Genomic DNA, 27,549 nt, shown 5'->3' on the forward strand with positions numbered 1-27,549 from the left:
CCTATTTGTAGGTGCTCTTTCTTTCTCTGTGTATAATATAGAACATAATTTGTCACTTTGTAAATACATTCCACTCTAAATCCCTGCCAGCATCTGTTAGAGTTTGAAGGATTAATGTGCAATGCTACGCACGCCTGTGCTTTCAGGCAAAAACATTGCTTACAATCATGAACCCTGGGAAGAGGGAGAGAAAAAAGAGAGAGCGAGAGAGCTGGAGAGCCCCTTTCATATTTGGTTAAACATATTTGTCCTTTGGACATGCTCCAATCTATACTTGTCATCTGCACAAGTGGTATTCAATGTCTCTACAGCTGGAAAACCTCTCAGTTTTCTACCAATTGCAAGCAAATTGCTTCCCTTGTCTTGTGGTGGGTGCCGCACAATGCAGGGTACAGCCGACCAGCCTTTCATTGAATTAATTCTTTGAGAAGCGGAACACCTTGCATTTTCCAAAGGTTCAAAATGATTTTATATAGGGGTGTTGTTCTTCTTTTAATTCTAGAGTGCGTGCAAAGAATTAAGGAACGGACACAGCTGAACCACCAGTAAAATTCTGCATGTTTTTCAGGGCACACGGGTGGAAATCTAGGGTTGGTATGAATAGTCATGTTTTGCAGAAATAAAGCATAATGACCTCTCCAATCCAGTCAAGGACAGTGACTACACGCAACGGCAGCTTCACAGAAATCCCTTGGTATTATTTTATTTGCAGGTGGTACTTTATTTTATTTTAATTTATAATGCTACTAAGATTTTAGTTTATGTTCTGTCGAGCTCTCTGGTAGAATCCTCCCGAAAATTCACAGATACAAATTTCAGACACACACACGTTTGAAAATTCAAAACAATGTTCTTTATACTGAACATTCAAATAAACTAAGCACTCTTTTTGTATAGCAAAGAGCACTCGTCTCCAAATAAACTGGTAATTTGTACAAGTCCCTTATCAGTTCTGTGATACTTAGCTTGCAGCTGTGAGACAATTCACAGTCCTTCTTCTTTCACAAAGTGAAACACACTTTGCTCTGGTTTAGTTTCAAAGCGGGGAAAAATCAGCACACAAAAAGTCAACATCAGTAAAGCAGTCACGAAACACAACGATCAGATAATCCTCCACAATGGCCAAACCCACAGGCTGCTATTTATAGCAGCCTCACTAATTACCACAGCCCCACCCAACCACAGGTGGCCTCATTTTCTTTGATAATAATCTCTCAGTTGTTGCTGCCTGTGCATCGCTCTCCGCATGCGTGGCTGTATCATTAACTCTTGTTCCGAATCCAAGGAGGAGCTAGATAATTGATCTCCTTCTGAGCTGTCTGCCGCACTCTCCTCCTCCCTGACACTCATATCTTCTTGGTCAGAGGAGCCTTCATCGGCAGATTCCAACAGGAGCAAAGCAGGCCTGCAGCATGTGGATGTCTCCCCCACATCCACAGTCCTTGGGGAAGGAGCTGGGCCAGAGCTAACCACAACAGCTTACAATACTATTTTTTTTTAAAAAAAAAAAAGATTTTAAAACACTTAACAATGAGGAAAGAGATGTCTGTAAATTTTAAAGCCTATAGTGCAGAAGTCTTCAATTTTGGAAACTTTAAGACTTGTGGACTTCAACTCCTAGAATTTCCCAGCGAGCAGAGCTGGCTGGAGAATTGTGGGAGTTGAAGACCACAAGTCTTAAAATTGCCAGGTTTGGGGACCCCTATTATACTTCATTGTGGAAGTGAGACTTAGTTCTCTCAAATGTGACCATTGCAGAAAGAAAGGACAAACCAGACATTTGTTCTTTGGAGTTCTATAATCCATACTTCTATGAAGCTACCATACATTCAATAACACTGTTTTAACATAACGTAATATAATATTACTTACTGGTATTATTCTGCTTTACACGATATACATTTCTTTAAAAACATTTTGCTATCCAGGGATAATCACCAAAATAGTGATGATTATCCTTGGCTGTGGCTCATTATAGACCATATAATCTAAATTTAATTGGTCTATATTTTAATTTTTCCCCTTTAAATATGGTTGAAAATATGCCTTTGTGGTACTTAAAATATTGATTAAAAATAAGCAACTGATAAAAATACTCTCGCACATGTGCTGGGTTTTGTTGGGTTCCACTGTGTGAAACCCTAATAGTCGCATGAGATCTTGAAAATGATAAAAAAATAACATCTATACCCATTTAGTCATGGGAAAAGATGATTGCAGTTCTGCTTGATCTTTCTTGGGGAACATCATTGCCTTTTTAGGGTGGACAAGGTTGATCTGAAGAAATAGGTTCATCCAATGGTGGTGGTGGTGTGAGAAACGCAGTAGGTTAGTGAAAATGGAGCTCCACCCAGACCGTCTAATTTGCACTGAGAAATGTTGAAAGAAAATGCAGGGTGTCCTGCATAAGCCTACAGTGTGGAATTAAAAATTTTGGTAGCCGTTCACTGGGTTCATCCCATGAACACTCCACTGTAAACCTCCCAGTGTCATAAAGATATTAGGTATCAGCAACCGAAACTGATGACCGAGCTGCTATTCAGCAGGCCTGTATTGTTTTTAAAACACTCCATGCAAAAAGTGAAATGTCTTTTAGGAAAATAGTCATTGAAGAAAACAAGAAAAATGAGCCCATCCACTAAATGGATAACTCCAGTAAGTTATCTCAGTTGCAGTTAAGGAATTGATTCCAAAAGCTGACCCAACATATCTTCGGTTGGCCTGAACATATTTGGGCCATCTGATTCATGCGCCCCCACACAGAGATCTGAAAGGTAATCTTGTCAACTTCAGAAATACATGCATGGCTTGGAAAGCCTGCCTGACATAAATACTCCTCCATGCATTAGGGATTATAATATTTACAGTCCCAAACTGGAATGAAAGCATTTCCTTGTTTTCATCCATCTTGCATAGTGATCATTATCACGACTTACTGCTAGACATTCTTGGCTGTAAGAACCAATGCCTGAAAATATTCTGATGGTACACTTTGGTGTGCATTTCAAGTCTTTGTGCTTCTTCAAGTCTTTTAGGCTTGGTGTCCATTCAGCTAGTATTCTTACAGGTTTATCTATAGAGAAGCTATCTGAGATGTCCATTTAGGCTAGTATTCTTACAGGTTTATCTATAGAGAAGCTATCTGAGATGTCCATTTAGGCTAGTATTCTTACAGGTTTATCTATAGAGAAGCTATCTGAGATCAAATTCCCCTTGGATTCTACACACACACCTCTGCAGCCTTTCCTTCTTAAACACATTTTATCTCTTGGACTATAAATATAACTCCCTCCGTCTTGCCTTCTGTGTTTCCCAGGTGTAGGCGGCTGGAATTTGCCTTATTAAACTGGAGGACAAGCTTTCTTCACCACCACTCAAAACAGACATGTTTGAGTGGTATACTATTTAGGATTTACTTTGAGGGGTGGGGGAGAAGAGGCAGGCAGGGTGGGTGCATGGGCTGAAGCTTTTAAATACCTGAAAATGTACACTACCTATCTGGGGAGAATATAATTATGTATTAAATTAGCTAATGTCCACTTTGTGCTTTTTAAAAGTACATCTTACGTTTCCTCTGCTGCCTTCCACCAGCACTTATATAAGTTATAGGAACTGCAGTTTATTTATTAAGAGTCTTCAACTGTGTATAAAACTCTAAGCAGACCAAGTAATGGTATTTGCTGAAGGATTCTTTATCATGTGAATTTACCTTTAGTCATCTATTATTTATTTCAGCTCTTTTATATGCCATTATAATAAATATTATGACAGAAAGCTTTTATGCTTCAACTTATTATAGTTCTCTCCCCTTTGCAGTCTTTCAGGAAAATGTAACCACACTTTACCTATATTTAATGTAAATCATCCCTTGCATTAGAATGAAAAATACCTATGAAAAAGGCTTCTTCAGTGTCGAGACATAAATGCACAATCATGTTTACTGCCAAACTACTGTAGCATGCAGTGTTCATTTTTAAACAATCTTTAAGCTATAAACTGAATACATTGCCTATTATGAAATTGCTAGCTTTCTGAGTGTTTTAACTTTTCTGGTTAAAACTTCTGGCTCGATAAGCATTTTTCTAAGCATGAGCACAAAATATTGCCAATTATATTCTAAACAGTTTTAATAGATTTGCTCTATGTAAACACGGAATGTTTTTGGAATTAAATGAGAATGTTGTCTGTCATGCCTGTTCTCCCTAGCATTGGTTGGGTTGGTGGTGCTGGAGGACAATAGCTACAAACTGTGTGTAAGAATTAAATTTGATTTTGCATATCATCAATCACGTAGTAAACAAACAAACCTCCTTGAATGAATGTTTTCCTTTGGCAATGCATTTCACTTTGATGAAGAATAGTGATTTAATGAAGAAGATGTAATTAAATATGGCATTCATTTAGTGAGCAATTCCAGTCCACAAAAAGTGGAGCCATAATGAACTGAGTAATTTTCCTTAATGCTATCATGTACTAATGCCACTAACTTTCTAGAACTTAACATAAGGAAAATTAATATTTCATGATCATGTGCAACATGGATCCTGTATGTGTTCTGTCTGGGTCACTCCAGAAGCCAATACCAACCCAAAAAGAGAAGCCAGACACACTGGTAAAAGGCAAAGGCAGTTTTTTAAAATTCAAGAAAAACACAGGTAACAGAAAATGTCCTTACAAACAGGAAAATGCTGTATCTTCAGATATATACACGAAGGCAAAAGTCCATGCAGCAATACAGAATTCTTGCTGCCAAGCCGAGGCTGTAGATAGCAGACCTACACCTCCCACGGGTCTTCCAAAGCTGCTGGGCCACAAGCCAGGAACAGAAATGCCTAGAAACAAGACAGGATAACACAACTCCAAACTGATAACACTCCACATGGCTTCAAGGGCTTGCCTGCCTTTTAAACCCTGCTAAGGAGGACCACACCCAAACCCAGCTGTTCCTTATTCAGTGCTGATAATACTTCTTTAATTGCTCCTTTCTTTGATCTGACCATCTCTGTCGCATGTCAATGAGGGCTTGAGCTTCATCACCTAATGACTCCAAGCTACTGGCTGGGGAGAGCTCCCCCCCCCCAGCTCTCATGCTGTTCTCCGTACTGAAGGAGCGGGTCCAGCAGTCACATGGGTTGCTCATGTCCAATCCGGTGGAACTGAGCCTAGTGTTAAAAAAGCTTGCCGGATCCGCCCCTTCCCCAGAATTCGCTCAGTTCGCATATCCTGCGGTTGTATTGTGATAGCTCGTTCAACATTCTAACACCTTCCCTTCGATCCTTTCCTTCAAAAGTAGTAAGAATTGTTTTACCATTATTATTTACTTGCACGGATAGCGCCAGCCGTTTGAGGCTCGGCTTTTTTCCCTTGGAGAAGTTGCGGTTTCGTTTTCCCCCGGCGGTTTTGCCGTGTACGATTCCCGCTGCCGCTTGTGGATTCCTTTAATCCTTTGGCCTGGAGGTCTCGGTGCAAGTATTGATTTATTGATTCATTATTGTAATATGATTAAAGGGCTTTAATATACCTCCTGCGGAGTGAGACGCCTTTCTAGTCTCCTGGACTTAGTCGATCGCTTCCCCTTTAAAAATCCTATTTCGGAGCGATTTTTCGGCGCGAAGGCCTTCGCGCCCATTTTTAAATTTAGGCCTCTCGTGTTGGCCTTCTGCCAGCCGCGTAGGCCTCAGTCCACCGCGTGGATCCCGGAGCGGGCCTTGGGACGCCCAGGCTTAATTCTCCACCGGCTAAGCCTCCAACCAGAGTGCCTTGGTTTACTTAATTAAAAAGTTTAGGGAGGCTGGGCCCCGCTGGATCTGGGGACACGAACTCTGGGTTTGCCCAGATTGCCCTCAAGTCTCAGCAGCTTCGAGGCCTCGAAGCAGGATCCATTCCTCTTGGGAAGTACTTGAAATTCTTCTCCTTAATTATTCAGTTATTGGCTCAGCCTTGTCTTCTGTTAATTGTCAGACTATGGCTACCTTTCCCAAGAGAGGCACAACTAAAGGTCCCAGAGAGGCCAGGCCTACAGGCGATGAAATTACTAGTATCCCCCAGGCCTCTTCCTCCTCTTCTCCAGGGGCCCGCCCCTCGACCAAGGTCACCAGGGCCGAGAAGAGAAGGGACCTAGCCCTACAAAGAATCCATGATAAATCAGCAAAACGTTTGAAAGTACAGGCCCAAGTACTCAGTAGTCAAGACCCCCCAGAGGCTTCTAGTCTACCTCCTTCTGGGGTCCCTGTGTTATCTCTGGATGAGCCTAACCTAGACAGACCCCAACCTAATCTATGGGGCATAGGTCCAGAGGAACCAGATATTATTGAAGATTCCCCCCAGCCAGGATCCTCCCAGGCCTTTAGGGATTCTTCTGCCATTCCTGCTGATATTTCTAGTTTACCTCCTGAGTTCCAATCTATTTTTTCTGTGTTGTCCAAGGCCATTGATGCCAAACTCTCTACCATCAATGAGCTTTCCTTACCTCCTCCTCCTCCTCGTCCCTCCCGCCCCTTGGGTTCCTCCCCAGCGGTTAGAGCTCCTATTCAGGAGGATTCAGATTCCTCTCAGGACGAATATGAGGATTTGGAGGATGATGAGGATCCCTTTCAAGGCCTCTCAGATGATGAGGAATCCCAAATAAAGGTTCCTTCTCCAATTACTATTTTTCCTTCTCAATTGTTCAAATCTCTCCTCCTCAAAGCTAGAATTTCTACGGGATTAGCGGCCCAGGAGAAACAAGCCTCCACTTCCACTGATCCTCCGGAGGAGAACTTACCTTACTTCACAGAGGAACAGGAGGATAACGAGGTAATTCCTATGCCTAAATTGTTTAAAGATGCCTTACTTAAACAGTGGGATTTCCCAGCCTCTGGCCTTAATCCCTCCACCAAGGACAGAAAATTGTACAAACTTTCCTCTTCCTATGAAGAGCTCCTCTCCTTTCCTAAACCGGATGAACCTGTCAAGATCCTTCACTCGGCAGCGGCTGTGCCAGGCGAAGCAGAGGAAGTCCTCCGCCCAGAGGACAAGCGGATTGAACAAATGCTCAAAAGAGGATTCACCGCAGATTCCTGGGCCATTAAAAGTTCTGCAGCAGCTTCCTTTTTCTCCAGAGCCATGCTTCTGTGGCTTCGCCAACTACAACAGCATATTCCTCCCGATGATTTGAGAGGTCAACAAGACTTCAACAAGGTCTTTGCAGCTGCCCAGTACGTGGCTGATGCCACCTTGCAATCTACTAGATTTTCTGCCAAGTCTATTGCAGCTTCTACAACGGCAAGAAGACTCCTATGGATTCGCCCTTGGCAAGCGGGAGTACGCCAGAAGTGGCAGTTATCCCAGGGTCCCTTAAAGCGCGACCTTCTTTTCGGTGATCTTCTGGATCCACTCCTCACGGAAACCACGGACAAGAAGAAAGTCTTGGGCCCAACCACCAAAAAGGCTACCAAAACGCAGTCCTTTCGTCGCCCAGGGCGCCAGCCAGATCAAGCGGCTTCCTATCAGAGATCTCCAGGTCAGTATTCCCCCCGCTTTCGTTCCCAAGGTAGGAACTCCAGGGGCAGAGGTTTTCGCTTCCAAAGGGGAGCGTCTTCTAACAGGGCTTCAAAAAAACCTAGATGGTAATTTTTCCTCAATTCCCATAGGGGGTCGTCTAGCCCATTTCGCCCCTAATTGGCGTCTCACCTCCAAGGACCCCTGGGTCATTGACACCGTTCAAACAGGCCTTCTGTTAGAATTTGTTTCTCCTCCCCCGAAATGTTTTATTTCCTGCCCTTCTCCCAGGTCCTCCTCAGATTGTAACCGTATGGAGGAGGCCATTTCTCATTTATTGTCAATCAGAGCCATTCAACCGGTCCCTTCCGGTCAGAAGGGCCTAGGATTTTACTCCATCCTATTTATGGTGCCAAAGTCCTCCGGAGGTTGGAGAGCTATTTTGGATTTAAAGAAGCTGAACCTATTCATCAAATATAGGAAGTTTAAGATGCACTCCTTATCTTCTATTTTGGCCGCCATCCACACGGGAGATTTCATGGTCTCTTTAGACCTCACTGAGGCCTACCTTCACATTCCTATAGCCAAGTGCCACAGAAAATATTTACGTTTTTCCTTTCAAGGTAGGCATTTCCAGTATAGGGCTATGCCATTTGGCCTTTCCTCGGCCCCTCGGGTCTTTACAAAGCTCTTGGGGTCCCTGGCGGCCCATATCCGGGCGTCTCCCATCCACATTTTATGTTATCTTGATGATATTTTGATTCATGGGAACTCCCTAGAGAAAGTGAAATCAGACCTGTCTGTCACCATGTCAGTCCTTCAGGACCATGGATTTTCCATCAACTTTGATAAAAGTCATCTCCAACCTTCCACATCCATCTTACACCTGGGTTCCATTATTAATTCAGAATCCTCCCAGGTTTTTCTCTCTCCCGAGAGAAAATTCAGTATAGGGGAGTTAATCTCCAACATTTTATCCAAACCTTCAGTATCCATAGTAACTCTGTCTTCCCTTTTGGGGAAGATGGTGTCATGCATAGGCATCATTCCCTGGGCTCGCCTTCATGCTAGGGAACTTCAGTGGCTCCTATTACCCTTTCAGAGATCGGGGCACAGCAACTCAAATCGTCGCATTGTCATTCCACCAAGTGTTCGCAGATCCTTCAAGTGGTGGAAGTCTCCGGCCATGGACAAAGGATCCCCGTTCAGGTGCCCGGATCAATTTGTCATCACCACAGATGCCAGTCTATCGGGATGGGGCGCCCACGCCCAGGGGATGATAGCCCAGGGCACGTGGTCCCCGGAGGAAGCTTCCAGGCCAATCAATTGGCTAGAATTAAGAGCCGTTTCCCTGGCTCTGAAACATTTCTCTCCTCGCATTCCCAACCGGCACGTTCTCATTCTCACCGACAACATTGCCACAAAAAGCCATATCTGCAGACAGGGGGGCACGAGATCCAAGGCTCTCATGAGGGAGGCCCTCAAGTTAGGCCTTTGGGCGGAAAAACATCTTCGGTCGCTCCTAGCCGACCACATCTCGGGGAGCCTCAACGTCCAGGCGGATTGGCTATCTCGAGCAACGATAGACCCAGGAGAGTGGAACCTCCATCAGGACCTGTTCCATCAGATCTGCCTCAGATTCGGCCTACCTATTCTGGATCTCTTCGCGACCAATGCGAACGCCCAACTCCCTCGCTTCTTTTCCAGATTTCCATCCCCGGGAGCGGAAGCAATCAATGCCCTCCGGAGCCCATGGCCGCCAGGCCTACTTTATGCCTTTCCTCCAATTCCAATTCTCCCGGACGTGATTCACAAGGTCCTCACCGAGAGGGCCCGAGTAATCTTAATCGCCCCTCATTGGCCCCCGCCGACCCTGGTTCGCGGATCTCCAACAGCTGTCCGTCCAGGACCCCTGGCGACTCCCCGTTTCGGGGGATATGCTGCGGCAGGGGGCCTCATTCCATCCAGACCCGGAGTGGTTCCACCTCACCGCCTGGCTGTTATCAGGAGAGACTTAGAACTGCGTGGTCATGACCCCGATACAGCGGAGGTCATTTTAAAGGCCAGAAGGAGTTCGACCAATCGAATCTACGACCACACGTGGTCCAAGTTTCACCAGTGGTGTCTTCAGGAAGGCCTCTCCCCTCTGTGCATTCCCATACACAGAATCATCTCCTTCCTTATGCAAGGCTTCCATAAAGGACTTTCTACCAGCACCCTCCGGCGTCATCTGGCAGCCATTTCATCTGTCCTAGGGGGCCCCCGCAGACAGCCTCTCCGATCCTTTCCAGAGGTTCAGGAATTTCTCAAGGGCATAGCCAACCTCAGACCTTCCAAGGTCCACAGGTATCCATCTTGGGATTTGCCTCGGGTTCTCCATTCCCTCACGCAGGCTCCATACGAACCCCTAAAATCAGCGTCCCTAAGGTACTTATCCTTTAAGGTAGCATTCCTGGTGGCTATTACCTCTGCTCGACGCATTTCGGAGCTGGCTGCCCTCTCAATCAGGCAGGACCTTTGTCAGTTCCATCAGGACAAGGTAGTCTTGCGACTGGACCCTACCTTCTTACCCAAGGTCAGTTCCATGTTCCACAGAACTCAGGATATTGTCCTACCTTCCTTCTGCCTCCAACGAGACCATCCCTTGGCAATTAGATGGCACACTCTGGATCTTATTAGAGCGCTGAGAATCTATATCCAACGCACAGGACCCTTTCGGAGGTCAGAAGCACTGTTTATAGCCTATCACCCCAGAGTCATGGGGGCCAAAGTGTCTTCAACAGTAATAGGCCGTTGGATCAGAGGGACTATATCTAAGGCCTATGAATCGGCCTCCCTCTCAGTTCCAAGGAACATCACAGCGCATTCCACCAGAAGCGCAGCCACCTCGGCCGCTTGGGCGACTCAAGCCCCGTTGGAGGAGGTCTGCAAAGCAGCCACTTGGGCCTCGCCAAATTCCTTCATCAGGCACTACAAGATTGATGCTTACGCTTCAGCGGACGCTGCCTTCGGCAGAAGGGTACTCCAATCCGTTATCTCACACGATAGCAATCTAATCCCTCCCTAGGGACCATCTATTGGGTATGTCCCATGTGACTGCTGGACCCGCTCCTTCAGTACGGAGAATAGGCGTTGATTGCTTACCTGAACGCCTCTTCTCGTACGGTGAGCGGGTACAGCAGTCACTTCCCGCCCTTGTATGTGTCTTCCTTACCTTTCTATAATCCTTTTTTCCTCTAACAATAAGAGTTGAACACTACAGAGCTTCACAGCTGAGCCTAGTCTATGGATTCGCGAATTCTGGGGAAGGGGCGGATCCGGCAAGCTTTTTTAACACTAGGCTCAGTTCCACCGGATTGGACATGAGCAACCCATGTGACTGCTGTACCCGCTCACCGTACGAGAAGAGGCGTTCAGGTAAGCAATCAACGCCTATTCTCCTTCATCCCATTCCTGACTCTCCTCTCCCCGTCCGACTGTTCAGCCCCCTCCTCTTTGCTGTCATCCTCCTCCGGGCATGGAGCCAGCAGAGACACAGCCGGTCCCTGAGCAGCCTCAGGCTGAACCACAACAGTATGGCTGGACAACCTGCAGAATCTAGGAAGCTTCCAAAATCTCTGCAACTCTCTTATGTCAGTCCTGCAATCTGCTAGTAGATTCTCCAAGGAGTGGAGTGGTCAACCTGCCCACATTATTGATTTCATCTTTTCCAAAGAATGTTAAATATAACATATTTGGAGATGTTTAGTGCAAATAGATTCATTATGGTTACTAGGAATGAAAAGAGGAATGGTAGATGGAGGATGGGGATCGACCAATTTCTACCTTCCTGAATGGCACTAGATCTCCTCTTACTCATGGTATCATGTAAGCTGTCTAGGGTTGCTTAAATGGCAGGATCTGTCCAAGGTTTCATCAGAAGATTTTAGCAGATTCCCAACAGTGCATGTGAGCATCATGATAATCATGGGTTGTTTAATGTTGCAGTTATAAAAAGAATATCCACAACCATATCCCTATCTCTATTTCTATCTCATTTATTTTTTTATAGTTTGTGTTGGAAAGGACCCTTGTCCAACCGCCTGCTGGTGCAGGAGACCCTATACCATCCCAGACATATGGCAGTCCAGTCTCTTCTTGAAGGTCTCCAGTGTTGGGGCATTTTGCAATCTCTGCAGGCAGGCCATTCCACTGGTGGATCACTCTCACTATCAGAAAGTTCTTCCTTATTTCTAGGTTGAGTCTCCCCTTGGTCAGTTTCCATCTGTTGCTCTTTGTCTGGCCCTTTGGAAAACAGTGTGACCCCTTCCTCACTATGGCAGCCCCTCAAGTATTTGAAGACTGCTATCATGTCCCCCCCGGGCCTCCTCTTCACTGGACTGTCCATGCTCAGTTCCTGCAACCTTTCTTTGTATGTTTTGGTTTCCAGTCTCTTTATCATTCTGGTTGCTCTCTTCTGTAATTTTTCCAGAGTTTCAATGTCTTTTTGTAGTGTGGAGCCCAAACTTGAATGCAGTCTCTATCTCTGTCCGTCCGTCCGTCTGTCCGTCCGTCCGTCCGTCCGTCCGTCCGTCCATCCATCCAATTCAAATTTCAAATTTCAAATTTTTTATTACAGTCATAGACCAAAACAAATAAAAACACTCAGTGAATACACAATCAAAAATTGTGGGATAAAATGATAAATAACAGATAAAATCCAGTCTATCAATTATGCATTGTCAATACTACTAAAATTACAATCCATAAGCTGTGAGGTCTATATTAAGTTTGATACTATTAGGGAAAGGAATAAACAAAGTTGCCACATTTGTCATATATATTATTAGCTAAGGTGTATTAGGCACTTAAAAGCTGGCCACAAATGGCATACATACATACATACATATACACATACACACATACACACATATACAAATCCTGCTAGAGAAGAAGTTAATTTAAGCTTGCAGCTTTGTCTTGTGACCACAGCTGCAGCTCATCATCATTGATGGCCACAAAGGCTCCATTCCACAGGTGGGATTTGATTGCCTGCAAGGTGAGGCCTGATGAGAACAAAAGCAAAGCAGGATTCAGTGCTCTTTGCTGTGGTTCTCCACCTTTTCTTCACTATGGACCCACTTTAAACCCACCTTCTGTGCCTATGGACAACCAAGGTTTAAAGCACTGGACTGACTGACTGCATCATATACTTGTGGACTCCCTGGGACAACAATACCGCCCCATAAGGTAGGAGTGAGTTCTATCATTCTATCTATCTATCTATCTATCTATCTATCTATCTATCTATCTATCTATCTATCTATCTATCTATCTATCTATCTATCCATCCTATCTAATCTATCTATCTATCTATCTATCTATCTATCTATCTATCCATCTATCCTATCTAATCTATCTATCTAATCTATCTATCTATCTATCTATCTATCTATCTATCTATCTATCTATCTATCCATCTATCCTATCTTATCTATCTATCTATCTATCTTATCTATCTATCTATCTATCTATCTATCTATCTATCTATCTATCTATCTATCTATCTATCTATCTATCCACCCATCCACCCGTCCATTAATCCATCCATCCATATAAATCCTTCCGTTTCCCACTAATCCGTTAGAATGAAAGAAGCTTCTTGGATGAGAAGCAAAAGGTTTTCAAAGGAAAAAAAAAATGAAAGTCCAGTTGCCTCTTGGGAAAAGCACCTTTGGGACAACCACGACCTGGATGATCGAGAATCTTCATAGCTGTAGCCATAGCTAGAGAAGGCATTGAGGAAAAAAGGTTTATGTATAATCTGTGCTACTGCCATAAACATCTAATTGAATATAACTAGCACAGTTGTGTTCAGTAATATGTTCCCTCATTTTAGAAGAGTTTTTGTAGCCCAGTTCAAAGGTAAAAGCTAAATTTAAGCAGAATATTAGATGCCTGAGTTTATATATTATTTTTCTTCATTTCCCCTGGTTATGTGAAGATAAGACACATTCATTCCTGCTTTTATGTGCACCAAACAAGAATGGTGACTCAAGAAATGCTTTGATAACAATCTGGAATAGCTAGTTAAAAGGAGTGAGTGTTTTTGATCTGTGTGGTTATGGTCAGAATTGAAGAGTGAACGAGCAAGCTAATTCATCAGAAACAAACGAAACCCATTGATTTTAAATGAACCTTTCTACAAAACTTTCCAAGTCCACCCTGCTGATTTCCCCCTTAAAGTTACTTGATTATTAAATGATGATGAAACTCTATCACTTTCCCACAAGTGGTGCACATACACACGCATGCAGATAGCTACAATTTATTTATGTATTTTATTATTATTCATCTTAGGGATGTTCTATAGAAGGGTATGGCTTAAAACAAGCTTCTTTTATCCTTTCTTATATCATTCCCAGCGACACTATATTTAGTAGCAAACTGTTTCAAAAGTTAATTTCCATGGCGTTTGCACAGGAAGACTCTAGTACAGTGTTTCCCAACCTTGGCAACTTGGAGATATCTGGACTTGAACTCCCAGAATTCCCCAGCCAGCATTCGCTGGCTGGGGAATTCCGGGAGTTGAAGTCCAAATATCTTCAAGTTGCCAAGGTTGGGAAACACTGCTCTAGTATGTCCTATTGCCCTAGGACAGGGGTGTCAAACTCAAGGCCTGCGGGGTGCTTAGTTCTGGCCTCTGAAACAGCAAAGGACCGGCCCACAGTGCCCCTGCCTGCGAACATGGAGCTCAGAGGGCTACATGCAGCCCTCAGGAGTTCCATTTTCACTCCCAGAGGGTTGCAGGAGGCCATTCCAGCCAAAAACAGAGCTCGGGAGCCCATTTTTGCTGGCACAGCACCACATATGCCCCCTCTAATGTGAGTGACACCTAGCTGGTCATGCCCACCCTGGTCCCTACTTCTCCAAGGTCAAACACAACCTTCAATGAAATCAAGTTTGACACCCCGGCCCAAGGAGAATTTAGTCTCTTAATCTGGATAGTAATTTCTAAATTATATCTAGGCATAACAGAGCTGTAGAGGCACACACCTGTCGATCAAAATGTTTGTTAAAACACCACCACTTAAGAACAAAACATCATGTCCTATTAAAACAATATGGGATAAAATTATAAGACTTATTCTATACAATAACCGTATCACATTAACAGAGAAATTGAAGGATGTTGTTAATTCATCTCTTTTTAAGTTACTGATAGATTACTGTTTCTGTTATAAACCTGAAATATTGAAAACGGTTTTTTGGGTTTTTTGGTTACAATGAGCAACATTCAGATTCAAAAGATTACTTTAATAATATACTAGATTTTATGAATAGGGAGAGCAGCTTGTAAACGTAAGATAATGAAGGGTTAAAAAGCCAGATTTGTGAAGATTTAATGACATTTTTTACTATATAGGCCAATGGTCATTGTATATGTTTCTGTCTTTATCATTTATGCATGTTCATGAATGGTATCCTAGAAACGGTCATTGTTATTTTTATTATTATTTGAATGTGTGACCTTTCAATGCCTTCTACTAAAGGTGTTTTAAGAAATACTCCCACAGAAGGTGGTTCTTTCCACTAACCTTTGTTGTTTTCTAAATCTACAAAGCTGTAGAAATTCAGATTAATTTAACAGTTGGGAGGGAGAAAAAAGGGAACCCTAGCTTGTCTTCACAATAGAAAGTGTCTTATTTTTCCAAGTAAGCAGGGGTTCAGTTTATTGCCTCAAATGTCAGACTGCAGACCATATTCATAGCTTGGATGATCTACATTTCCAAGTTACCCATTTATTGATCTCTTTTTTTCTGTACTTGTATTCTTTCTCAAGCACGGCTTGAGTTCTCCGTTCTAACTTTACAAAGTTAGAACAGAAGAGAAGGATTTAGGGGTAGTGATTTCTGACAGTCTCAAAATGGCTGAGCAGTGTGGTCGGGCGGTAGGAAAAGCAAGTAGGATGCTTGGCTACATAGCTAGAGGTATAACAAGCAGGAAGAGGGAGATTGTGATCCCGCTATGTAGAGCGCTGGTGAGACCACATTTGGAATACTGTGTTCAGTTCTGGAGACCTCACCTACAAAAAGATATTGACAAAATTGAACGGGTCCAAAGATGGGCTACAAGAATGGTGGAAGGTCTTAAGCATAAAACGTATCAGGAAAGACTTAATGAACTCAATCTGTGTAGTCTGGAGGACAGAAGGAAAAGGGGGGACATGATCGAAACATTTAAATATGTCAAAGAGTTAAATAAGGTTCAGGAGGGAAGTGTTTTTAATAGGAAAGTGAACACAAGAACAAGGGGACACAATCTGAAGTTAGTTGGGGGAAAGATCAAAAGCAACATGAGAAAATATTATTTTACTGAAAGAGTAGTAGATCCTTGGAATAAACTTCCAGCAGACGTGGTTGGTAAATCCACAGTAACTGAATTTAAACATGCCTGGGATAATCATAGATCCATCCTAAGATAAAATACAAAAAATAGTATAAGGGCAGACTAGATGGACCATGAGGTCTTTTTCTGCCGTCAGTCTTCTATGTTTCTATGTTTCTATATAACTTGTGGAAGAAGTAAAGGAGGAGGTAGGAATACCCAAGCAGACTCTCTTTGGCTTTCTATTCCCTCCGTAATATCGCAAATGCTGTCTCCAGTTTCAAAACCAGCAGGAGAGACCTGCAACATTGCCCAGAATGAGCAAAAAGCATTACCTGAGTAATAGTGTGTGGACTTGAATCACTGTTCCCAAGAGCATGCTATGTAACAGCTTGTGGTTTAATCTGTTGAACTGCTTGATGCTTTTTGACCCCTTGTTGTCCTTGTGTTTGTTAGCAGCCTTTTTATTTTCTTCTCGGAGACGGAAAACAGAATGTTGTACCTTTTAAAGGAAAGAGTGAGAGGAAAAAAGGCATTCTCCCCCATCCTTCTGCACCCGAAAACCGCTGGTTGTCTCTGTTTTGTGTATTGCAAAATTGTTTTGGCCAAGTGCAGACAGGATTGAGTTACAATGAGGATGACACCCACGTAGTATGTAATTGGGGAGTTTGTGCCATCTGAGCACTGGATCATCAGAGGGAAAGGCTTGGTTTAGAAAAAACTTGAATGTTTAGGTAAAGTACAGGGGGAATAATAAGATGCCTCTTCTATCACTCCATTGTAAAATGTCTACTTTTATGAGGTTCAGAAATTGGCTCTGTGGAAAATTAATAATGTGTTCCAATTGCAAGATTTAATTATTAGCAAGATGAAGATGAAATCTTTTGAGATTCTCCACAATGGTCTAGTCAAGATGGGTAACATAGTGTTAAAATAATTGCACAGATAAAGAGGAATGGTAAGAAACGTCACTGGATTAGAAAAGAATGTCTAGTCAAACATAATTCGGAATATTTGCTGGGATTTATTTATAAATGGGTGGGGAAGTATGAGTTAGAGCCTGGACAAACAAAAGAGTTTATGATTAAATAGGTATAGAATTCAAATGCGGTAATAGAAATGCAGCAATGGAAATTTCAGTGGAAAAAGAACATTAAATTTCCTCTGAACATTATACTTAGAGGAAATTGGTATTAATATATTTTATTTTTGGTATATTATTCCAATCCCAATGGCTAAAAGGAACAATTCATTTTCTAAAAATTGATGAAGATGTAATGTTGGATTATTTTTAAATATTTGTTAACAATATTGTAAAGCACAACAATTCAGGAAAATAATACACCATAGAATGAAATGAATCTTAACAGTTGAATTTAAGCTGTTTTATTAAATTGGATAAACTTTAAATTATGCTGAATTAGCTTTGTATATGCTAACTACAGCAAGGATACTATATATTTTGGTAGCATATGTTTTAGAAAGATTGACTTATAAAATGCCTGGATTGTAAGATGTGTTTGCTTTGTACCTCATGTTAATTCTTTTTTCTTTTTTCTATGTATAGACTCTATATTTTAATTTCATGGGAAAATTAGAATGAATTTTCAGAATTGGTTCAATTTATTATCATTTTGGTTGGTGATTTTTTAATGTGTTTCTGATCTTTATTTTTTAGCTCCATGCTTAATAGTTATTGTAGTTGTTTTTTAAAAAAATGAGAAATATATTCAGTTGTTATATTATTATCCATGACATTTTCAGATCCTGTTTACTTTTCAAAATTTCAGTTTCTTCATTTTCATTGTTGTGTTTGTTTATATTCTTTCTTTTGTGTGGTCATGATAGCTCAGCGATTAACGATGCCCAAGGTTTGAGGTCTGAGTACCACATCATGGGCTGAGCTCCCATTACTTGCCCTTAAAAGTATACAAATGCAAGTAGATAAATTGGTATCACATTAGTGGAATGGTAACAGCACCTTAGCACATGCCAGCCGCATGGCCATGGAAAGGGTCTTTGGACAACACTGTCTCCCATGGCTAAAAAACTGAGATGAATATCACTCCCTAGAATCGGACGTGGGACAGGGGAAACCTTTACTTATATATTCTTCCTTTGAAATGTCTAATGAAAAATCTGTTGACTCTAGCCTCTGAATTGGATATTTTTCTATCTTGATTTGAATTATTTAAATAATTTTCTGTCCCTAAATCAACCCTTCATAATGGATTTTTTTTCTAACTCATCAAACCTAGCAGATTTTAAGTGATGAACTTTGGGTAACTTTGTAATTTGAATATGTTGTTGGTGAGTTTTGTAAGAATCATGTTCGTTGGCAGAAAAAAAGCCCAGGAGCTTGATTTTTTTAAATTAAAAAATATTGCTCAGGTAGCTGAGTTTATTCTGCAGGTAATGGTGATAATAACAAAAAAAGATCTAGTAATCTTTTGGGTCAGTCTTTTGGTTTATCTGAAGATATGTTGAGATATTTGAATAAATGTTCCTACCTCTTCCAGGATTTATTTTGGCTGTTTAAACCCACAGCCTAAAAAGATCTCTTTAAACAGTTTCTACATATCTCAAAGTGTTGTTATCTATACCACTATGATTAAATAAGAATACTTAAAAATATGTTGTTGCATATTTATTATCAGTTGATTCTGTGGAATAAGCCTGTTGATTTTTTGAATTTTTGACTTTTTCTCATTTTAGCACAAAGCCAAGGTAGAAGCAATCAGCTTGGATCTTGCATCTCTTAAAAGTGTGTGGGAATTTGCTGAAACGTTCAAATCCAAGAATCTGTAAGTACTTAGAAACAATTATTATTTTCTTATTATTACATTAGTAGAGTTTGTTTTGCTGTTGTTGAATCAATTGAGCAAAGTTACCATAGATGGGAAGCTATTGCAATATTCATCTCTGTCTCTTTTGCAATGATATGATCTGTATACTTCAAATGAGATTTAACAGCCAAGTAGTTTTTATACTTTTGTTTATTATTAAGGGGCACAATTTACAGAATGAGAGAATGATTGAGATTTATAAATTCACAGGCTATGAATGAGGTAAGTGGTATAGTGTCTTAATTTGATAAATAAAATAAATACATTTCTTTGTTCTATTTTCCCTCTGTGTGACTGCAAGAAATATATTGTTTTAAGACCAATAAATATAAACAACAGAATGTGTGAATGCTATTGAGAGTTGTGATAAATTGAAATGGGGAAAAACAGAGAAACCTTTGAGGGTTAAGGAAAGCAATGAATATGATGTATGCGACTGAGTGTTTTTGTCATAATGTATAGGCGTACTGATATTAGGAATATATATAAAAAAATGCAAAATGCCATTTTCTGTTTTGAATTTGGATGGATTCCAATGGCAGACAGGACCGACTGACTGCCAGCAGCTACCCAACACATTTCAGAAAAATTGGTCAAAGGAAATAACCTAGCAATCTGAGCACATACTAGAACAGATGAGGAAGACTGGATTCTAGAGTTAAGACATGTCTGTTTGTAGGAATACAGTTTTATTAATCTCTCTCCAAGCAAAAGGTCAAGATCCTTCGGAAGAAGCCACGATGAATGAAAAGCAATATTTAATATATTTCTTGGTTTGGACTGTTTGAGATGGGAATGGTCCAAGTAATAACTTTGGTATTCATGTTCTTTACTGCTAAATGATTCTTACAGCAAGAATGTTGAAGATACAAATATGCAGTTATCACTTTCAGCATGCATAAAAATGGCAACCAAGAGCTTTGTTGCAAGGGGAGATGCAAGAAAGGAGCATGTTGGTATGGAAAGAGGGAATCAATTCTGCCTTGGCCTCCAAACTCCTGGGGGCAGGTTGGAAAGGCTGTGGCTCCTGAACTGCAATGAAGATTTAGTTCCTTGCCAATTGCTCAGGTCTCTAGGTTGACCTTAAATTGTGTTTGCTCTTGGGCAGCCTCACCTATGGTGCTTCCAGTACAAGACATAGAAGACCCAGGTACTGTGGTACCTCTACCTACGAATGCCTCTACTTACGACCTTTTCTAGATAAGAACTGGGTGTTCAAGGTTTTTTTTGCCTCTTCTCAAGAGCCATTTTCCACTTACAAACCCGAGCCTTCAAAACTGTAACTGAAAAAGGCAGGGAGAAGCCTCTGTGGGGCCTCTCTAGGAATCTCCTGGGAGGAAACAGGGCTGGTAAAGGCAGGGAGAAGCCTCCGTAGGGCCTCTCTAGGAATCTCCTGGGAGGAAACAGGGCCTCAACCCTCCTTGTGGTTTTCCCAATCGCACACATTATTTGCTTTTACATTGATTTCTATGGGGGAAAAATACTTCTTCTTACAAACTTTTCTACTTAGAACGAATTAAGTTCGTAAGTAGAGGTACAACTATACTTATTAAAACAACAAACAAGATAAATTTGGCACAATTTGCCTGGAACAAAGATGTTGACTGTGCAATACTCATATCAAGTGGAGTTTGAGATTTTTGCAGTCTGGAAAAAATATTTTGGAAAATGCTCTGCCATATCTGAATGTGAAAAAGAGACTTACTGATGACTGATTTTGACCCAAATCTTTGCCCAAGGGAAGAAGGGCTAAATTTCATCCATGTTAAAAAAAGAAAAAAAGAAAAGATTGCCTTGTGTGCAGTCTAATGAGCTCCTACAGACCGTTCCCCAAATGCTAAATATGTCATATCAGTCATTCAGCTGATATCTAAGCCTAGGAATGTGGCAAGTTGAAGAATGACAAATAGCTCCCTTGGCTGAACAGCAGCTTAATGAAGGAGCCTTAACCAACAAGCAAATGATTCAGTGGAGAGAAGGACCGGTTTGAGTGTGCATAAATAACATATGACTGCGTATCTTCTACTTGGGGGCAAAGAGTTTGAGGACAACAAATGGAAGCTGTCTCTTCAATAATAGCAAGCAAAAATATATTTATATTTATTTCATTCTTGGCAAATTGCTCACAATGATTGAGGAACCTTTTAAAGATTGTGGCTCATGATCAGCGATGGACTCCTACGGGTACGGTCAAGTACACAGTACCGGTAGCAAATTTTTGGTCAGGTACACAGTACCGGTAGCAAATTTTTGATTCCCCCCCCCCCCTTTTTTTTCCCTTCTGGACTCTGGGTATGTTTTTCCTAAATGAGGTTGAATGGGTATAATTTTAGAAGAGCTGTGAGTGCGTATGTGTACATACACGTTATATAGTAGATAATCAGGGGTGGACTACTGCCTGGACGGGGGGGGGGGGGGACACAGTGGGGTAGCGAAAATGGAGCTCCACCCCAGAACACTAAATTTGCATTGAAAGATGTTGAAAGAAAATGCATAAGCCACACCCACAGTGTGGTAGTAAAAATTTTGGTAGCCCATCACTGGTCACGATATCAAATATTGTATTCATTATTGTTTTAAGGGAATACAGATAATCCTGAACTTACGACCACCATTGAGCCCAAAGGTTTTGTTGCCCCTTTTATTTGCTTGCTTGCTTGCTTGTTCATTCATTCATTCATTCATTCATTCATTCATTCATTCATTCATTCATTTATTTCATTTATTTCATTTATATGCCGCTCACTCCGAAACAGACTCTGAGCATCAATAAAATCTACAATACCATAAAAACTACTATATCATAAAAAAAACCCATGTATACTAACAATCAATCCTTAGAAGTGATTCCAAGCTTGATGGAAATTACCCCATTTAGAAATTTGCTTGTCTTTAACTTTGGTAATTGTGAAGTCATGTCTGACCCATTGCAACCCCAAGGACAAGGTTCTTCCAGGCCTTCCTGTCCTCTGCCATCCACTGGAGTCCATTTAAGCTCACTCCGACTGCTTCCGTGACCCCACCCAGCCAGCTCATTCTCTGCCGTCCAGTGTTCCCTCTATTTTTTGGGGTGGGTGGGCAGAAAAGTATAGTTTCTGAGCAGCAGTCCCTTCGGGACTGGGCGGCACAGAAATAATAAACAAACAAACAAACAAACAAACAAATAAAAAACCCACCCTGTTTTGCCTCAGAGAATTTTAAAATAAAATACTGTACTGTGTGTCTATAACAGTGAGCTCATAATAGGGCAAATCTATCAATATCAAAATGCCACTTAAACAGTTGAGCTAGTTTCAAACTAGATTTTGATTTTCTTTCTCTCTTCCTTACTCCCATTCTTTTTCTTTCTCTTTTCCTTCCTCTCTTTTTTCTCTTTTCTATCTGTTTCTCTCTCTTCCTCTCTTCCTCTGTCTCTCCTTCCCTCTCACTCTTTCCCTCTCGGCTTCTGGGCAGGTTTGGAAAACTCTGAGTTGATGATGATTTTTAAATGAGCGATTGCTCACTGCTCAGCTTAGAGGGAACTATGCTGCCGTCCCCTTCTTCTTTTGCCCTCAATCATTCACAGCATTAGGCTCTTCTCCAGTGAGTCCTTCCTTCTCATCAGTTGGCCAAAGTATTTGAGTTTCATCTTCAGGATCTAGCTTCTAATGAACACTCAGGGTTGATCTCCTCTAGGACTGACCAGTTTTATCGCCATGCAGTCCAAGGGACTCGCAGGAGTCTTCTCCAGCACCAGAGTTCAAGTCTTTAGCAGTCAGTCTTTCTTAGGGTCCAACTTTGACAGCCATAAATTGCAACTGGGAAAACCATAGCCTTGATTGTATGTACTTTTGTTGGCTAGGTGATGTCTCTGCTTTTTAGTATGTTGTCCCCACTATGATAACATTTTTATATTGTATCTTATGATTGTGATCTAGAACAGTGGTTTTCAACCTTTTTTGAGCTGTGGCACATTTTTTACATTTTAAAATCCTGGGGCACACTCTCCTCTCTTTTTCCATCCCTGTCTCCTACCCACCCTTGTGTGTGTATTTTTATACACACTTTTGAACCATTTCCAAAAACAGGTGAGGGCTGGGGGGGGGGTGTTTCTCTCTTATTCTTTGGGTGCTTTTTATCATATGCTTTAAATCAAGAGTCACTTCTCTCTCTCTTTTGTTTCTCTCTCTCTTTCCTATCTTTCTCTGTCTCAATCATTTTTTCATTTCTCTTTTTTTCCTCTCCTTTTTGCTCATTTCTCTCTCTCTCTCTCTCCCTTCCTCTCCTTTCTCTCTCTCTCTCTCTTGTTTTCTTTCTCTCTTGCTTTCTTTCTCTCTGACATTTGCTTTCTCTCTCTTGCTTTCTCTCTCACTCTCTCTCTCTCACTCTCTCTTGCTTCTTTCTTTTTCTTTCTCTCTCTCTCTCTGCAAAAAGTTGCGAGACCGGAACCTGAGCTTCCTTCTTCGCGGCACACCTGACCATGTCTCACGGCACACTAGTGTTCCACGGCACACTGGTTGAAAAACACTGATCTAGAACATCTAATTAAATCAAAGGTCGAGTTATTAAATTTTATTAATACAATTTGTGATGTGCAGTTTCCTCCAATAGTAACTTTGGGTGACACTAAAAGCAACAAAAAACATATGATGAACAGCAGCTTCATCAGGGCATCTTTTCTAACCAGTCTTTCATTGGTGCTTCATGCAAACTTGTCTAGATTACACGATCAGACTTTATAGAGATTTATAACATTCTTGATAGGATAAGGGTGAGCCAGGGTGGCGCAGCAGGTAGAGTGCTGTACTGCAGGTCACTGAAGCTGACTGTAAATCTGAAGGTCAGCGGTTCAAATCTCATCACTGGCTCAAGGTTGACTCAGCCTTCCATCCTTCCGAGGTGGGTAAAATGAGGACCCAGATTGGGGGGGGGGGGCAATAGGCTGGCTCTGTTCAAAAGTGCTATTGCTAACATGTTGTAAGCCGCCCTGAGTCTAAGGAGAAGGGCGACATAAAAATCAAATAAATAAGTAAGTAAGTAAGTAAGTAAGTAAGTAAGTCAGTAAGTAAGTAAGATGTATGGCTTTTCTCACAGTAGTGGGAATATACACATACTTAGCAGAAACCTTTGGAGCAGTATTTCTGAGCTTTTCACATGCCACCACGTATCATTGTTTTAAGTAGCAAGTTCAAATGGGTGCTTGAGTTGCCTTCTTTCAGAAGATCTCTCTCTCTCTCTCTCTCCTGCATATGCAAATAATAATAATAATAATAATAATAATAATAATAATAATAATAATTTATTAGATTTGTATGCCGCCCCTCTCCGCAGACTCGCAGAAATATTTCCCTTAGGATGTTACTGTCTTCTTCTAAATTACCATTGATCTCTTTTGCTTATATCCCGTTAACTGCTTCTGGGTTTAGATATGCACATGTACATAGTTGCTATAGAAATCAACACTTTACTCAAAGTGAAGGAGATAACAGCAGACAAAGAATGCCAACAGAGTTTCTGAAGGCAGCTTGAGTGAATTTTTGCTTTTAATAGCGTACAAAAGAATAGTTCAAAAACAGTCCACAGTTCCAAAATCCACATCAAGGTTGCCAGCTAGTTCAGAGGTCAGAATTTCATGAGCAGATTCCACACACAAACATCACAAAGAGCTTTGGACTAAATGGTTGCTTCCAACAAGAGATCATGGGTCAAGGTTGCTTTTTAAGTTGGGCTGGGGCCAACTGTGTCAAATCAAGAAAATTACTCATGGTAAGGAGCCTCATAGAATATTTCTGCTTTGCTTTCCTCTCTATTCACCGGGTCTTGATGTAGTATCACATGTGATTCCTGGCTTTATGTCTCCTGAAATCAATATTCCAGGTCTTAGTGGAGTAGTTTCTTCATGGCACTGTCTACGTTTAGTGTTGAACAATCACAATTGCACAGAAGCTGAGGTTTTTTCAAAGGTTGCTTTTTATTGATTGATTGATTGATTGATTGATTGGACTTATATGCTGCCCCTCTCTGAGGACTCGGGATGGCCTACAGCATATAAGAGAAATCAAAGAATAAAATGTCCTAAATCCAATTAAACTAAAATCCCCAATTATTAAAAATAGGCATTCCCACTCAGACCACAAACATATATAACATTCATCAGTCAGGAGGCTAGAATCTAATAACCCCAAGGCTGGTGGCTTAGAAGAGTCTTCAGGCTCTTATAGAAGGCAAGGAGGGTGGGGCAATACCAATCTCTGGAGGAAGTTTATTCCAGAGGACTGGAGCCCCCACAGAGAAGGCTCTTCCCCTAGGCTTTGCCAAATGACATTGTCTAGTTGATGGGACCTGGAGAAGACTGACTCTGTGGGACCTAACCGGTCACTGGGATTCACGCGGCAGGAGGTGGTCCCATAAGTAATCTGATCCGATGCCATGTAGGGCTGTATAGGTCATAATCAACACTTTGAATTGCATCTGGAAACCATTCGACAGCCAATGCAGTCCGTGGAGTGCTGGAGAAACATGATTGCTTGTGGGCTGCATTTTGCACAATTTAGTAGATGCCAGCAGTGGACCACAATGAGACAGAACTTTTCTATGTTCTTGTGGTCTAGTTTCACAAAGGTCAGGTAAATTGCTTAGGATCCACATTCCCTCCCTTCTTTTTTTGGTATTCTTAAGTTAAGACACACAATTTCTAGACTTCATAGGGAAAAGGTAAGAACTCCCAAGTTCCTCTGTCTACTGATCTTGCCAGTGGGGGCTTAGGCATTGTGGTTTTTGTCTTAAAAGGAGAAACTATGCTTGCTAGGCAATGGAGCCCCCAGATGTGTTGCAGCTACAGTTCTTTGGCCAAATGATCCCAACCCATGTGAAATCTAAGTGCATTCGGTTTTAGTTGAGTTAAAAGGTCTTATCCTTTGGTAGAACCAGCCATGAGGGGCATGTTGGAAAGATAAGCATGTAAAATATTTATGATTTAATATGTACAGCTATAGTATCTTTTGCTGCAAATAAAGCTGTAAGCATTTTGCAGTTTTATAGCTTTTATGGCTAATGAGAGAATTTTTAAAGGGTCTGTGTGTACAGTATTTTAATTAAAATTTTAATTTAAAACAATAAAACCATGAAGAATATTACAAAGTGCAATAACAATCGATATAATGGCATTTTTAACAAATAAGTTGATTAAAAGCACTATGTGCTATAACTTTCTTAAAGTTTTTAAAAAGTGGATATGAATCTTTGGACTAATATACATGACTGTACATTAGTCATAGTTTTTGAACAGAGGTGAAGAAAACGTCTTAATTTTGGACATTAAGCATGCTTATTCATGAAGTTATGCTTCTTATTCAACATAACGTTTGCTTCTGGAGTACAGCCATGTAACTTATGAATATAAGTCAGTTTTCTTTTGAGTGCTGATAAAATGCAGACCAATGTTTCCCTCTGTAGAAGAGAAATATATATATTTCAATACCCAAAATTTTACCACCAGTAAAATCTATCTCTATCTTCTGGAGGAGGAGGAGGTGAAAACAGGCCATTTTGCCCATTCTTTGGCCTCCTGGGGCATCTGTGCAGCCCCCGCCTCCAGCAGCATTCTACAGACCAAAAAATGGAAAAACTGTGTTTTAGCCATAAATGGATCATTTTTGCCCATTTTTGGGCCTCCTGGGGCATCTGTGTCCCCTGTTTTTTGCCTCCCCTACCACCAGAACGTCTTTTCAGGCCAAAATTGTTACCCTTACCTTTCAGTTCAAGCCCACAGGGCTCACCAAGTTAACTCCTGCACTCAGCCGAAGGGTGGGTGGGGCGATGTGGACGGGGCAGCCTCATGATCCTTCACGGGCCAGATAAATGGCTTTGGCGGGGCACATGCGGCCCACGGGCCATAGTTTGTCAGCCCATGCTCTAATGAAATATTTACTTCCACATTTGTGTTTACAGACCTCTCCATGTGCTAGTCTGCAATGCTGGTGTTTTTGGTCTTCCTTGGCAATTAACTGAAGATGGCCTGGAGAGGACCTTCCAGGTGAATTATCTGGGACACTTTTATCTCATTCAGCTTCTCAGAGATGTTCTTTGCCACTCAGCTCCTGCAAGAATTGTAATGGTCTCTTCTGAATCACACAGGTTAGTTCTAAAGAAATGTACTCACCCTTTTTTGAAAGTGAACCTTTTTCTGAAAGTTTCACTGAATATTTTTTGTGGTTTGATTTTATTTCTTACTCACTTCCCTGTTTGCTCTGGAACAATAGTTTGAGTCAGTTCCTAACAGGGAAAAAATATTTATTAAATTTCAGGGTGCCTAACTCCAAATGACAGGCGCTTCATAAAATTAAATTAATTTAATACTTATTAAATTATGCTGGCTCTGTTAAAAAGTGCTGTTGCTAACATGTTGTAAGCCGCCCTGAGTCTAAGGAGAAGGGCGGCATTAAAAAAATCAAATAAATAAATAAAAGAACAATAATTTCATGCAACAAATTTCCATAAATCACATACATAGGTGGGTGTCACATGAATTAACAATAAGTTCATCCAGCACTGAAAATGTGAGAATGCACCCGTGGCCTTCCGCTCATGGGCTTTGTTCGCTCGTGCGCCTTGCACGCATGTGTGTGGCTTCAAAAACACAACTAAATAGGACAGCATAGTGCCAGGGTGGGCAGGAGGGCTGGTCCACCCACAGATTGCAATGACCAGTTTGCCCAAACTGGTCCAAACCAGCAACAGCCCAACACTGATTACATATCACACAATTTGAAAAGATCCTGTTGAACCATCTTAACCCAAAGCCAATGCATAATGTTTTTTTAAAAAGTTGCCATGGAAAATAACTATGTTTCAAATTCTACATTTGAAAACTATTTGA

At 41.4% G+C, this 27,549-nt stretch overlaps 1 protein-coding gene across 12 annotated transcripts in view; it reads left to right on the forward strand.

The window, feature by feature from the left end:
* Nucleotides 1-27,549, forward strand: part of WWOX (WW domain containing oxidoreductase) — a 760,885-nt gene that overhangs the window by 144,168 nt on the left and 589,168 nt on the right. For all 12 annotated transcript variants that reach the window (XM_070760427.1, XM_070760429.1, XM_070760430.1 and 9 more), the window contains exons 6-7: nucleotides 18,562-18,650; nucleotides 26,622-26,807. In XM_070760427.1, the coding sequence (XP_070616528.1) occupies nucleotides 18,562-18,650; nucleotides 26,622-26,807 (275 nt within the window). The remainder of the gene's footprint in view (nucleotides 1-18,561; nucleotides 18,651-26,621; nucleotides 26,808-27,549) is intronic.

Source organism: Erythrolamprus reginae, chromosome 9 (genome assembly GCF_031021105.1).
Source record: "Erythrolamprus reginae isolate rEryReg1 chromosome 9, rEryReg1.hap1, whole genome shotgun sequence".
Classification (NCBI taxonomy): domain Eukaryota; kingdom Metazoa; phylum Chordata; class Lepidosauria; order Squamata; family Dipsadidae; genus Erythrolamprus; species Erythrolamprus reginae.